This window comes from Oncorhynchus tshawytscha, linkage group LG33, assembly GCF_018296145.1.
Source record: "Oncorhynchus tshawytscha isolate Ot180627B linkage group LG33, Otsh_v2.0, whole genome shotgun sequence".
Taxonomy (NCBI): domain Eukaryota; kingdom Metazoa; phylum Chordata; class Actinopteri; order Salmoniformes; family Salmonidae; genus Oncorhynchus; species Oncorhynchus tshawytscha.
Genome location: NC_056461.1, coordinates 30,925,604 through 30,939,288, shown reverse-complemented (window position 1 = coordinate 30,939,288; position 13,685 = coordinate 30,925,604). Strand labels below are relative to the sequence as shown.

At 43.5% G+C, this 13,685-nt stretch overlaps 1 protein-coding gene across 2 annotated transcripts; it reads left to right on the top strand.

The window, feature by feature from the left end:
• Positions 1-416: 416 nt before the first annotated feature.
• On the top strand, positions 417-11,950 carry LOC112231150 (G2/mitotic-specific cyclin-B3). Of its 2 annotated transcripts, none has more exons than XR_006080724.1 (12): positions 417-568; positions 767-896; positions 1,077-1,151; positions 2,956-3,056; positions 5,229-5,343; positions 5,426-5,527; positions 5,619-5,711; positions 5,838-5,975; positions 6,137-6,292; positions 6,467-6,616; positions 11,167-11,293; positions 11,562-11,583. XR_006080724.1 is itself a non-coding variant. In XM_024397728.1 (12 exons), the coding sequence occupies exons 2-12, from the start codon at positions 819-821 to the stop codon at positions 11,641-11,643; spliced, it is 1,221 nt and encodes a 406-aa protein (XP_024253496.1). In that variant the 5' UTR covers positions 417-568; positions 767-818; the 3' UTR covers positions 11,644-11,950. The 2 variants fall into 2 exon arrangements, 1 of the variants encoding a protein (XP_024253496.1); XM_024397728.1 differs by having other exon boundaries at positions 11,163-11,293; positions 11,562-11,950.
• Positions 11,951-13,685: the final 1,735 nt, after the last annotated feature.

Here is a 13,685-nt window from a genome sequence, read left to right as displayed (position 1 = left end):
TTCAAGGGGCTTTATTGGCATAGGAAACAAATGTTAACATTGCCAAAGCAAGTGAAGTAGATAATATACAAAAGTGAAATAAACAATAAAACTGAACATTACACTCATGGAAGTTCCAAAAGAATAAAGACATTACAAATGTCATATTATATATATATATATATAATATGACATTTGTAATGTCTTTATTCTATATATATAATGTATATATAACGATGTGCAAATAGTTAAAGTACAAAGGGGAAAATAAATAAACATAAATAAGGACATGGTTGTGTTCATGAAACAAGGAGGAAAACAGACCCCGCCCCTGAACAACCATTAGCCAACTATGTCAAAGATGGGCTTGTGACGCATGATCACGCGTGATTGGGTAGAACTTTGTGAGAGTGGACCAATCCATGCGGCTGAAATTTGTAATCAAACTTTCAAATCCCCAGTCCAAGCGTTCTTTCCCTGCGAGCAATTTCTTATTTAGCTAGCTAAACATTCGTGTTTTCTCTTTATTTTCAACAATCGTATAGGATGAGTCATTGAGGCCAACAGTTGGAAATCTGCTGTACAGAAGGTAAATAGCTAGTTAAGTTACTTTGTTCCGTCACTGGTAATTGTCTGATATAATACTAGCAAATGTTAGCTAATGTTGTAATAGCTAGCTAGCTTCAGTAAAGCGACGGTAGTCTGCTGTCCCCAGCGTCTAGATAGCCATGCCTTGCTAGTGCCAACTACTTTAGCAAACTAGCTAATGACATGGCTTTTCCCACAGTAACGACTGTTATCTACAAAACAAAGTATAACGTTACCGGTGGAGCAGAGAGATGCCTTTCTCAAGAGGAAAGAACCCCTCTTCCATCAAAGTTCCTGGAAAAGGATCGTTAGGTGTGATGGAGAATCAGGTAACTAGCTAGAAGTTAACGTTATCAAACTCACATCTGCTGTCTGATGAAATCCTGCCTTTTTGAAAAAGTGTTGCACTGTTTTATGATCAGGCCAAAGCTGCTAGTTATAACAAGGTCTGGCTAATTGATTTTTGTTCTCTGCTAAATAAAACATGACCCTGTCTTTGTCTTCCTCAGGAGGGTGTTCTCAGTAAGAGGTCTTCTCCACAGGGTGGCGTAAAGAAAAGGTCTGCCTTTGTTGACATCACTAATGTAAGCTGACCAAGGTTTTTCATCATTGATGCTTGTGAATGTAACGTTATGTGTAAAGTGATACTGAGAATAACCCCTTTGGTTAAAATATCCCATTTATAACTACAGTATCCACAGCGTTTTTGTAACTCATACTTGGACAAGCAATATTAGATACATATTTCAGAAATTATCTCCGTTATATCAGTTGAGGAGGTGCTTGAAGTGTCATCACGTATAAACACTGCACATGTGACACTGTTTCAAAGCAGTTTACGGACTCATTGAGGAGATTAGATTCATCTGGCCTGGGTAGGCCATAGACCGGTTCCCCGCGGCGTATCATAATCGAATCATCCCATTATTAGAGTTTAGAATAACTGCTGATTTCTGTGAAGGAGCCCAAAGCCATTGTAAGAGGGTGTTGGTCAATACTAAGCGCTGCATCACAATAATATGTTAGTGGTAAAAAAAAATCCATAGATGTTTGTTTTTGTCTTGATCCCCATCCTTGCTAATATTGACTTGCACACCCCCCACCCCCCATTTGGCCCTCAGAACAGCCTCAATTTGTTGGGGCATGGACTCTACAACATGTTGAACGCATTCCACAGGGATGCCATGTTGACTACAATGGGCCATGTTGACTCCACTGCTTCCCACAGTTGTGTCAAGTTGGCTGGATGTCCTTTGGGTGGTGGACAATTATTGATACACGTGGGAAACTGTTGAGCGTGAAAAACCCAGCAGTGTTGCATTTCTTGACACAAACGGATGCACCTAGCACCTACCTCAATTGTCCCGAGGCTTAAAAATCCCTCTTTAACCAGTCTCCTCCACTTCATCTACAATGATTTGAAATGGATTTAACAATACGGGATCATAACTTTCACCTGGTCAGTCTGTCATGGAAAGAGCAGGTGTTCCTAATGTTTTGTATATATTTATAGATTTTACTGCTGTAATTAAGTTGGTAACCAGTTTATAATAGTAATAAGGCACCCCCTCGGGCCTTACGGCTTAAATGTATGACTGCTACATAATGCACTGGATATATAAAATATTTAAAAATATATATATTTAACTAGGCACATCCGTTAAGAACAAATTCTTATTTACAATGACGGCCTACACCGGCCAAACCCAGGCGACGCTGGGCCAATTGTGTGCCGCCCTATGGGACTCGCAATCACGGCTGGTTGTGATACAGCCTGGATTTGAACCAGGGTGTCTGTAGTGACGCCTCAAGCACTGAGATGCAGTGCCTTAGACCGCTGTGCCATTATTGTGTAATAAGCAGCTTTGATCCTGTAAATGTTGCCATTATGTGTAATGAATGGTGTATCACTGCCTGGTTGGTACCCGATGTACTGCTAGGTTGGTACCCTGGTTGGTACCCTATGTACTGCCTGGATGGTACCCTATGTACTGCCTGGTTGGTACCCTATGTACTGCCTGGTTGGTACCCTATGTACTGCCTGGTTGGTACCCTATGTACTGCCTGGTTGGTACCCTATGTACTGCCTGGTTGGTACCCTATGTACTGCCTGGTTGGTACCCTATGTACTGCCTGGTTGGTACCCTATGTACTGCCTGGTTGGTACCCTATGTACTGCCTGGTTGGTACCCTATGTACTGCCTGGTTGGTACCCTATGTACTGCCTGGATGGTACCCTATGTACTGCCTGGTTGGTACCCTATGTACTGCCTGGTTGGTACCCTATTTGGACCTTTAAAATGTAAACATGTCTTCTGAGGAAATTTCACAATCTGAATGGTCATAAAGATATACTTTTGTCTCTCTCATTTTACCCCTTTTGAATAGGCCACCAAGATTCAAATGAACAACCAGACCAAGATTGGGAAGCCTGCCAAGAAGGCACTTAGGAGCAAAGAAGCTGCCAAGAATGAAGCTAATCTGAAAGAGTAATGTTCCTCAGAGCCATTTCTTTGCCACACTGATCATCATTTACTAAAAGCTTAAGCTCTAGATTGGATAGAATGGGTTAGACACGGTCACTGATGAGGTGACACGAAATGCCCTTGGCCTGAGTAATAAAGAGCATTTCTGTTCATCTCATTATGGAGCAGGTGACTTGGGCAGCTCGGATATCTTGCAGTCAGAACACACTGAAAATGACCGGAGGTCTATCCGATAGGGTTAGAATTAGATCAGTCTACTCTAATGGGATAATTATCTGACTAATTAGCATTTGTGATGTTTCCATCAACTACGATGTCCATTAATGTGTTCAGTCCATAACAGCCTAAACTATTGTAGCTACAGTGCATTCGGAATATATTCAGACCCCTTGACTTTTTCCACATTTTGTTACGTTACAGTCTTATTCTAAAATGGATTTAATAGTTTTCCCCCTCAATCTACACACAATACCCCATAATGACAAAGCAAAAACAGCTTTGTAGAAGCTTGGCACACCTGTATTTGGGGAATTTCTACCATTCTCCTCTGCAGATCCTCTCAAGCTGTCAGGTTGAATTGGGAGCGTCACTGCACAGCTATTTCCAGGTCTCTCCAGAGATGTTTTATCGGGTTCAAGTCCGGGCTTTCGCTGGGCCACTCAAGGACGTTAAAGCCCCGCCTTATCGCAGCTCACTGGTCACCATAGCAACACCCACCTATGGCACATGCTCCAGCAGGTATATTTCACAGGTCATCCCCAAAGCCAGCACTTACTTTGGCTGCTATTCCTTCCAGTTCTCTACTTCCATTGACTGGAACAAATGGCAAAAATCACTGAAGTTTGAGTCTTATCTCCCTCTCTAACGTTAAGCATCAGCTGTCAGAGCAGCTTACCGATCACAGGACCTGTACACAGCCAATCTGTAAATAGCACACCCAACTACCTCATCCCCATATTTTTATTTATCCTCTTGCTATTTTGCACCCCAGTATCTCTACTTGCAAATCATCATCTGCACATCTATCACTCCAGTGTTAGTGCTAATCGTTAATTATTTCACCTCTATGGCCTATTTATATCCTTACCTCCCTCCTCTTCTACATTTGCACACACTGTATATATGTTTTTCTATTGTGTTATTGACTATTCGTTTGTTTATGTGTAACTCTGTGTTGTTTTTGTCGCACTGCTTTGCTTTATCTTGGCCAGGTCGCAGAACTTGTTCTCAACTGGCCTACCTGGTTAAATAAAGGTGAAATTAAAAACATCCAACGACTTGGTATTCAGGCCAAAGAGTTCAATCTTGGTTTCATCTGACCAGAGAATCTTCTTTCTCATGGTCTGAGAGTCCTTCAGGTGCCTTTTGCCTACTCCAAGTGTGCCGTTGTGTGCCTTTTTACCGAAGAGTGGCCAGACGGAAGCCACTCCATCATAAAGACCTGATTGGTGGAGTGCTGCAGAGATGGTTGTCCTTCTGGAAGGTTCTCCCATCTCTACAGTGGAGCTCGGAATCTCTGAGTGACCATCGGATTCTTGGTCACCTTCCTAACCCCTGATTGCTCAGTTTGGCCGGGCGGCCAGCTCTAGGAAGAGTCGTGGTGGTTCCAAACTTCTTCCATTTAAGAATGATGGAAGCTATTGGGTTCTTTGGGACATTCAATGCTGTAGACATTTTCGTGCATCGACACAATCCTGTCTCGGGGCTTTATGGACAATCCCTTCGATCTCATGTCTTTGTTTTTGATCTGACATGCATTGTCAACTATGGAACCTTTATATAGACAGGTGTGTGCCTTTCCAAATCATGTCTAATCAATTGAATTTACCACAGGTGGACTCTAATCAAGTTGTCTCAAGGATGATCAATAGAAACAGGATGTCCCAAAGCAAAGGGTCTAAATACTTATGTAAATAATGTTATTGTTTAAATGTATTAAAAAACAGTTTTCGCTTTGTCGTTATGGGGTATTGTGTGTAGATTGAGGGGAACATTTTAGAATAGGGCTGTAACGTAACAAAATGTGGACAAAGGGAAGGGGTCTGAATACTTTCTGAATGTACTGTATATCAATGTCTCCATTTTGTGTTTGCATGTGTTCTCTCTCTTCCCAACACAGCTAAAACATATATATGTATATGTGTATATATGTTTGTGTTTTTCTAACCATTGTAGACCTAAAGCTGTGTGCTCTAATGGGCAATCTATGAAGTTGGAGGTGGGCCTATCCCCAGAGAAAGACCTGGTGGTTTGGCCACAGGAGGAGACTACTCTTTGCCCAGGGAGACAGGTGAGAGACAGACACATCCATGCTATCAGCCCTCTGGGTTCAACAAGGCAGTCATTCTCCTCTCTCTGTGTCCTATTCCCAGGTGGTGCCTGACGAGTTTGACATTGACAAGGAATTCTATGGTGACGTTTCCATGAGCGCCGAGTATGCCAAGGAAATATTTGACTACCTGAGGGAGAGAGAGGTAAGGTTTTGTCTTGGGGCGTTTTCATATAGGAGTTCATATGGTGGATGATATAACATTCTCTGAATGAAATGTTATCATTTTTCTTCAGGAGAAGTTTGTTTTAAAGGATTACATGAACAGTCAGCCGGACTTGAACAAAGACATGAGAGGGATTCTGGTGGATTGGATGGTTGAACTTCAGGTGACTTTTGGTTACAGATAGCTTTGTTTGGTTAGCCTATTGATGTTCTTCACACCCACATGTGTTTTGGGTATAGCTGCCCTAACACATTCCAGATCTGAATGTCTACCTCTGCTCCATCTTCAGGAAAACTTTGAGCTTAACCACGAGACCCTGTACCTGGCGGTAAAGCTGATGGACCACTACCTGGCCTGCAGCGTCATCATGAGGGAGAGCCTGCAGCTCATTGGCTCCACAGCCATGCTCATCGCCTCCAAGTTTGAGGTGAGGCCCTGAGGGGTACGGGACTGGTCAGAGATCTGAACATCAGAATATCTCATCATTTTGCTTAGAAGCTTAACAATTCTGTCCTAATCATTAATTGCTATTAACGTTAAACATTATCCTTCAATTAGTAAGTATTGAGTATTGTCTTCCTCCCTTAGGAACGCACTCCGCCATGCATTGATGATTTCCTGTACATCTGCGATGACGCCTACAACCGGGAAGAGATTATTGCCATGGAGATAAACATCTTGCAGGCACTGCAGTTTGATATCAACATTCCAGTCCCTTACCGCTTTCTCCGACGCTATGCCAAGGTGAGACCCTCCTTGTCCTTGGGCAGTACTCAGGAATGTGTTTTGAAACAAGGATTCACAGGAGGGAAAACAACCTGCTTCAGACGTCACCCATATTTTTAAGGAGATGTATTCGTTGATATGCTGCGTTAGTAAATAGATGGACAAATGATTGCTTCTGCGTCCTCTCCCCAGTGTGTGAGCGCCAGCATGGAGACCCTGACGTTGGCTCGCTATGTGTGTGAGCTGAGCCTTCTGGAGCTGCAGCAGGTTCCTGAGAGAGGCTCTCGCCTAGCTGCTGCCTGCCTGCTCCTGGCCCTCATCACTAAAGGCCTGGGAGGATGGGTGAGTGGGTGTACAATAATCAAATCAAATTTTATTAGTCACATGCGCCGAATAAAACAGTTGTAGACCTTACAGTGAAACGCTTACTTATGAGCCCCTAACCAACAATGCAGTTAAAAATGTTTTATACAGATAAGAAATAAAAGTGACAAGTAATTAAAGAGCAGCAGTAAAATAACAATAGTGAGACTATGTACAGAGTGAGTGTGCGGTGGGCACTGGTTAGTTGAGGTAATATGTACATGTAGGTAGTTATTAAAGTGAATATGCATAGATGATAACAACAGAGTAGCAGTGGTGTAAATTAGGGGGAGGGGGCAATGAAAATCGTCTGGGTAGCCATTTGATTAGGTGTTCAGGAGTCTTATGGCTTGGGGGTAGAAGCTGTTTAGAAGACTCTTGGACCTAGCCTTAGCTTTCCGGTACCGCTTGCCGTGCGGTAGGAGAGAGAACAGTCTATGACTAGGGTGGCTGGAGTCTTTGACAATTTTTAGGGCCTTCCTCTGATGCCGCCTGGCATAGAGGTCCTGGGTGGCAGGAAGCTTGGCCCCAGTGATGTACTGGGCCGTACGCACTACCCTCTGTAGTGCCTTGCTCTCGATGGTGCAGCTGTAGAACCTCAGTCTCCTGAGGGGGAATAGGTTTTGTTGTGCCCTCTTCACGACTGTCTTGGTGTGCTTGGACAATGTTAGTTTAGTGATGTGGACACCAAGGAACTTCAAGCTCTCAACCTGCTCCATTGAAGCACCGTCTATGGGGGTGTGCTCTGTCCTCTTTCCTGTAGTCCACAATCATCTCCTTAGTCTTGATCACGCTGAGGGAGAGGTTGTTGTCCTGGCATCACACAGCCAGCTCTCTAACCTCCTCCCTATAGGCTGTCTTGTCATTGTCGGTGATCAGGCCTACTACTGTTGTGTCATCGGCAAACTTAATGATGGTGTTGGAGTCGTGCCTGGCCGTGCAGTCATGAGCGAATAGGGAGTACAGGGGGGGACTGAGCACGCACCCCTGAGGAGCCCCTGTGTTGAGGATCAGCATGGCGGATGTGTTGTTACCTACCCTTACCACCTGGGGGTGGCCCGTCAGGAAGTTCAGGATCCAGTTTCAGAGGGAGGTGTTTAGTCCCAGGGTCCTTAGCTTATTGATGAGTTTTGAGGGTACTATGGTGTTGGAAGCTGAGCTGTAGTCAATGAATAGCATTCCCACATAGGTGTTCCTTTTGTGCATGAGGGAGTGTGTGGTGTGCCATAGAGATTGCATCATCTGTTTGTGCGGTATGCAAATTGGAGTGGGTCTAGTGTTTCTGGGATAATGGTGTTGTGTGCCATGACCAGCCTTTCAAAGCACTTCATGGCTACAGATGTGAGTGCTATGGTTCGGTAGTAATTTAGGCAGATTACCTTAGCGTTCTTGGGCACAGGCACTATGGTTGTCTGCCAGCTGTAATACCACATGTTGGTATTACAGACTCGGACAGGGAGAGCTTGAAAATATTAGTGAAGACACTTGTCAGTTGGTCAGCGCATGCTCGCAGTACACGTCCTGGTAATCCGTCTGGCCCTGTGGCCTTGTGAATGTTGACCTGTTTAAAGGTCTTACTCACATCGGCTGCGGAGAGTGTGATCACACAGTCTTCTGGAACAGCTGACACTCTCATGCATGTTTTAGTGTTATTTGCCTCGAAGCGAGCATCAAAATAGTTTAACTCGTCTGATAGGCTCGTGTCGCTGGGCAGCTCTTGGCTGTGCTTCCCTTGGTAGTCTGTAATTGTTTGCAAGCCCTGCCACATCCGACGAGCGTCAGAGCCGGTGTAGTATGATTCGATCTTAGTCCTGTATTGACGCTTTGCCTGTTTGATGGTTTGTCGGAGGGCATAGTGGCATTTCTTATAAGCTTCCGGGTTAGAGTCCCGCTCCTTGAAAGCGGCAGCTCTAGCCTTTAGCTCAGTGCGGATGTTGCCTGTAATCCATGGCTTCTGGTTGGGGTAAGTACGTACGGTCACTGTGGGGACGCCGTCGTCGATGCCCTTATTGATGAAGCCAAAGACTGATGTGGTGTACTCCTCAATGTCATTGGAGGAATCCCAGAACATATTCCAGTCTCTAACAAAACAGCATCTGCTTCATCTGACAACTTTTTTTTATTGATCTAGTCACTGGTGCTTCCTGTTTTAATTTTTGCTTGTAAGCAGGAATCAGGAGGATGAATTATGGTCAGATTTGCCAAATGGAGGGTGAGGGAGAACTTGTATGCGTCTCTGTGTGTGGAGTAAAGGTGGTCCAGAGTTTTTTTTTTTTTATTTTTTTTTTTTTTTTTTCCCTCTGGTTGCACATTTTACATACTTTGGTAAAACGGATTTAAGTTTCCCTGCATTAAAGTCCCCAGCTATTAGGAGCGCTGCCTCTGGGTCAGCATTTTCTTGTTTGCTTATGGCAGAATACAGCTCATTCAATGCCATCTTAGTCCCAGCCTCTGACTGTGGTGGTATGTAAACATCTATGAAAAATACAGATAGTGTGGTCTACAGCTTATCATGAGATACTCTACCTCAGATGAGCAAAAGCTCAAGACTTCCTATTGTGCACCAGCTGTTATATACAAAAAGACATAGTCCGCCGCCCCTTGTTTTACCAGACGCCGCTGTTCTATCCTGCCGATACAGCGTATAACCAGCCAGCTGTATGTTGATAGTGTCGTCGTTCAGCCACGACTCTGTGAAGCATAAGATATTGCAGTTTTGAATGTCCTGTTGGTAGTTTAATCTTGCGTGTAGGTAATCGATTTTATTCTCCAAACATTGCACATTTGCTAGCAGAATGGAAGGAAGTGGAGGTTTATTCGATCGCCTACAAATTCTCAGAAGGCAGCCCGCCCTCCTGCCCCTTTTTCTCCGCCTTCTCTTCTCACAAATCACGGGGATCTGGGCCTGTTCCCGAGAAAGCAGTATATTGTTCGTGTCGGGCTCGTCAGACTCGTTAAAAATTATTCTGCCAGTCCGCGGTGAGCAATCGCAGTTCTGATGTCCAGAAGTTATTTTCAGTCATAAGAGACGGTAGCGGCAACATTATGTACAAAATCATTTTAAAAAGAAGTTACAAAAAAACGCTAATAAACTAACAAAAAAACAATCGGTTGAGGACACGGAAAACGTCTACCTTCTTCTCCGGCGCCATTTTCTTAAGCTGCTATAGTCACGTCAACTCTTCCTTTTGTAAACACCAATCCCATACCGCATGGCTCCCATTTACTCTGATTGTCATATCGCAATTTGTTTCACTGCAATCAAAAGGTCTTCACAACAAACTGATCAGCATAGACACACATGGTAGTTTTAAATGGAAGAAACATTGGATATCTCTGTGGATTCAAGCTACACTGAACAACAATATAAATGCAACATATTGTAAAGTCCAATGTTTCATGAAATAAAAAAAAGATTCCAGAAATGTTCCATAAGTTTTTTTTTTTTTTCTATCAAATTTCTGTTAGTGAGTATTTCTCCTTTGCTTAGATAATCCATCCACCTGACAGGTGTGGCATGTCAAGAAGGTAATTAAACAGCATGATCATTACACAGCTGCACCTTGTGCTGGGACAATAAATGCCATTTTAAAATGTGCAGTTTTGTCAACACAATGAGGGGAAAAAATAAGAAATCCCCACCGTGCTCTTATTAGTATCACTGCTCTTTTAATAAGCTTTACGTGTCTCAAGGTTTATAGTGATGCTAGCAAGAGCAGTGATAGTGATGCTAGCAAGAGCAGTGATGCTAGCAAGAGCAGTGATGCTAGCAAGAGCAGTGATGCTAGCAAGAGCAGTGATGCTAGCAAGAGCAGTGATGCTAGCAAGAGCAGTGATGCTAGCAAGAGCAGTGATGCTAGCAAGAGCAGTGATGCTAGCAAGAGCATGGGTTGGTGTGGGTTTCAATCTTATTCAACTGTTACCATGCACCTGCAAAAAAAGATAGCTCAGATATGCGAATGCCTTTTCAATTTTGAGTTACACAATACAATGCCTTTTTGAGGGAGCGTTCAATTGGCATGCTGACTGCAGGAATGTCCACCAGAACTGTTGCCAGATAATGTAATGTTTATTTCTCTACCATAAGCTGCCTCCAACATTTGTTTTTAGAGAATTTGGAAGTATATCCGTCCAACCGAACTCACAACTGCAGACCACATTTATGGCGTTGTGTGGGCGAGCGTTTTGTCAACGTTGTGAACAGAGAACCCCACTGCCACCATGGGGTAATGGTATGGGCAGGCATAAGCTACAGACAACGAACACAATTGCATTTTATTGATGTCAATTTGAATGCACAAATATACCGTGACTAGATCCTGAGGCCCAGGTATCTGTGACCAACAGATACCAACTGTATTCCCAGTCGTGGGAAATCCATAGATTAGGCCTAATGAATTTATTGCTATTGACTGGTTTCCTTATATGAACTGTAACTCAGTAAAACCAATGAAATGGTTGAATATTGCGTTTTAATATTTTAAAAGCGCATTTCTAATTAATGAGATGTATCTTTGTACCCCAGACAGCCATGCTAGAGTACCACACTGGCTACACTGTGAAGGAGCTAACCCCCCTGGTGAAGACGCTGCGCACCATGCTAGCCTGTCCTACTGATGACAAGCTGACAGCCGTCACTACCAAGTATTCCCACATGTAAGACATCCTGCTCTGTTGTAGGTGACAGACATACCTTTCACGGAGGAAAATGTACTTGCTACGATTGAAATGTTGCCGTCTCACCTAGCTATCTTAAATTGTAAGTCGCTCTGGATAAGAGCATCGACTAAATGACTCAAATGTAAAATAGAACAAGGAAAAACAAGGGTTCGGCAGAGTGTCAACGTAGACTTACATGTTTTTAGATTCATTCTATGTCCAGGAAGAAAACATGTATTTTATTTCTGAATCTCTTGTATTTCAGAGTGTTCTTTGAGGTAGCGTGTATTCCCTTGGTGGCTGTCCAGACACTAGAAGATGCTCTGATAGAGCAGCAAGTCTCCTAAGTGAACCACAGGAGAGGAACTGCTAATAGTGTAAATAGGTTATTTATTTGTATGTCATATATTTGTTGTCTCCTTGTAGAGGAAAATGTTTACAAATCAACAAGAGCACAATCTGTTGAATTTGTTTTAGAGTAGTTATTTTTTACACTAACACAAAATGTATGTCATAGGAAGAGAATGTCAAACAGACAAGTGTTTAACAATGTTTTTTTTAATGTAGCATTCTAGATTTCTCAAGGTTTTGTATGAAAACTCAATTATCCAGTTGTTAATTGACACTTGAGAGATTAAATATCTGTGTACTGTATGTGTTTTTCTATGAGATTGTACTTCTGGCTGGACCCAGACATGTCCATACAATAACACAATCACTGTCAGCTACTTCACTGTCAGCTACTTTAGTGAGTACACCCAGTATGTCAATTATTTTCTCTTGCTTATGCATTGATTTTAGTACTTAATTCGCTGTCAGCAATCAATCAAATCTATTTTATAAAGCCCTTCTTACATCAGCTGATATCAAAGTGCTGTACAGAAACCCAGCCTAAAACCCCAAACAGCAAGCAATACAGGTGTAGAGGCACAGTGGCTAGGAAAAACTCCCTAGAAAGGCCAAAACCTAGGAAGAAACCTAGAGAGGAACCAGGCTATGAGGGGTGGCCAGTCCTCTTCTGGCTGTGCCAGGTGGAGATTATAACAGAACATGGCCAAGATGTTCAAATGTTCACAGATGACCAGCAGGGTCAGATGATAATAATCAGTGGTTTTCGAGGGTGCAACAGGTCAGTACCTCAGGAGTAAATGTCAGTTGGCTTTTCATAGCTGATCATTCAGTGTCTCTACCGTTCCTCTGTCTAGAGAGTTGAAAACAGCAGGTCTGGGACAGGTAGCACGTCTGGTGAACAGGTCAGGGTTTCATAGCCGCAGGCAGAACAGTTGAAACTGGAGCAGCAGCACGACCAGGTGGACTGGGGACAGCAAGGAGTTGTCAGGCCAGGTAGTCCTGATGCATGGTCCTAGGACAGAGAGAGAGAGAATATACTTAAATTTACACAGGACACCGGATGAGCCAGGATAAATACTCCAGATATGACTGACCCTAGCCCCCTGACACAAACTATTGCAGCATAATGCTGGAGGCTGAGACAGGAGGGGTCGGGAGACACTGTGGCCACAGACAGCCAAACTGGCAGGATATAACCCCACCCACTTTGCCAAAGCACAGCCCTACACCACTAGAGGGATATCTTCAACCACCAACTTACTATCCTGAGACAAGGCCGAGTATAGCCCACGAAGATCTCCCCCACGGCACGCACCCGAGGGGGGTTCAGTTATCACACAACTTGTGTACAATGTTCAATTCATCATTTGTATATGTTACTCAGACTCATTAAATGTTACATAGTTTGGGGCCATTTCCTTTATTCAAATGTACTGCATGCCAACATACGGTCACGCATCTAAACTCAGCAAAAAAAGAAACATCCCTTTTTCAGGACCCTGTCTTTCAAAGATAATTTGTTTTTAAAAAATGACTTCACTTATCTTCATTGTAAATGGTTTAAACACAGTTGCCCATGCTTGCTCAATGAACCATAAACAATTAAGGAACATGCACCTGTGGAACGGTCAATAAGACACTAACAGCTTACAGACGGTAGGCAATTAAGGTCACAGTTAGGCCTCCAGTGTCCTAAGTTTTCATTTCTACTGAATTAGAAAAACACTAAGACAGCGCTACAGTGAGACAGGACAGACAGCTGATCGTCCTCGCAGTGGCAGACCACGTGTAACAACACCTGCCCAGGATCGGTACATCCGAACATCACACCTGCGGTACAGGTACAGGATGGCAACAATAACTGCCCGAGTTACACCAGAAATGCACAATCCCTCCATCAGTGCTCAGACTGTCCGCAAGAGGCTAGACTGAGGACTTCTAGGCCTGTTGTAAGGCAGGTCCTCACCAGACATCACCGGCAACAACGTCGCCTATGGTTTTGTCTCAGCAGGAATGATGGTCGGATTCACGTTTATCG

Coding starts and splice junctions, on each gene's coding strand:
- LOC112231150 (XM_024397728.1), top strand. CDS start 819: ATGCCTTTCTCAAGAGGAAAGAACCCCTCTTCCATCAAAGTTCCTGGA. Junction 5,344..5,425: donor CTCTTTGCCCAGGGAGACAG/GTGAGAGACAGA, acceptor TCCTATTCCCAG/GTGGTGCCTGACGAGTTTGA. Junction 5,712..5,837: donor ATTGGATGGTTGAACTTCAG/GTGACTTTTGGT, acceptor CTCCATCTTCAG/GAAAACTTTGAGCTTAACCA.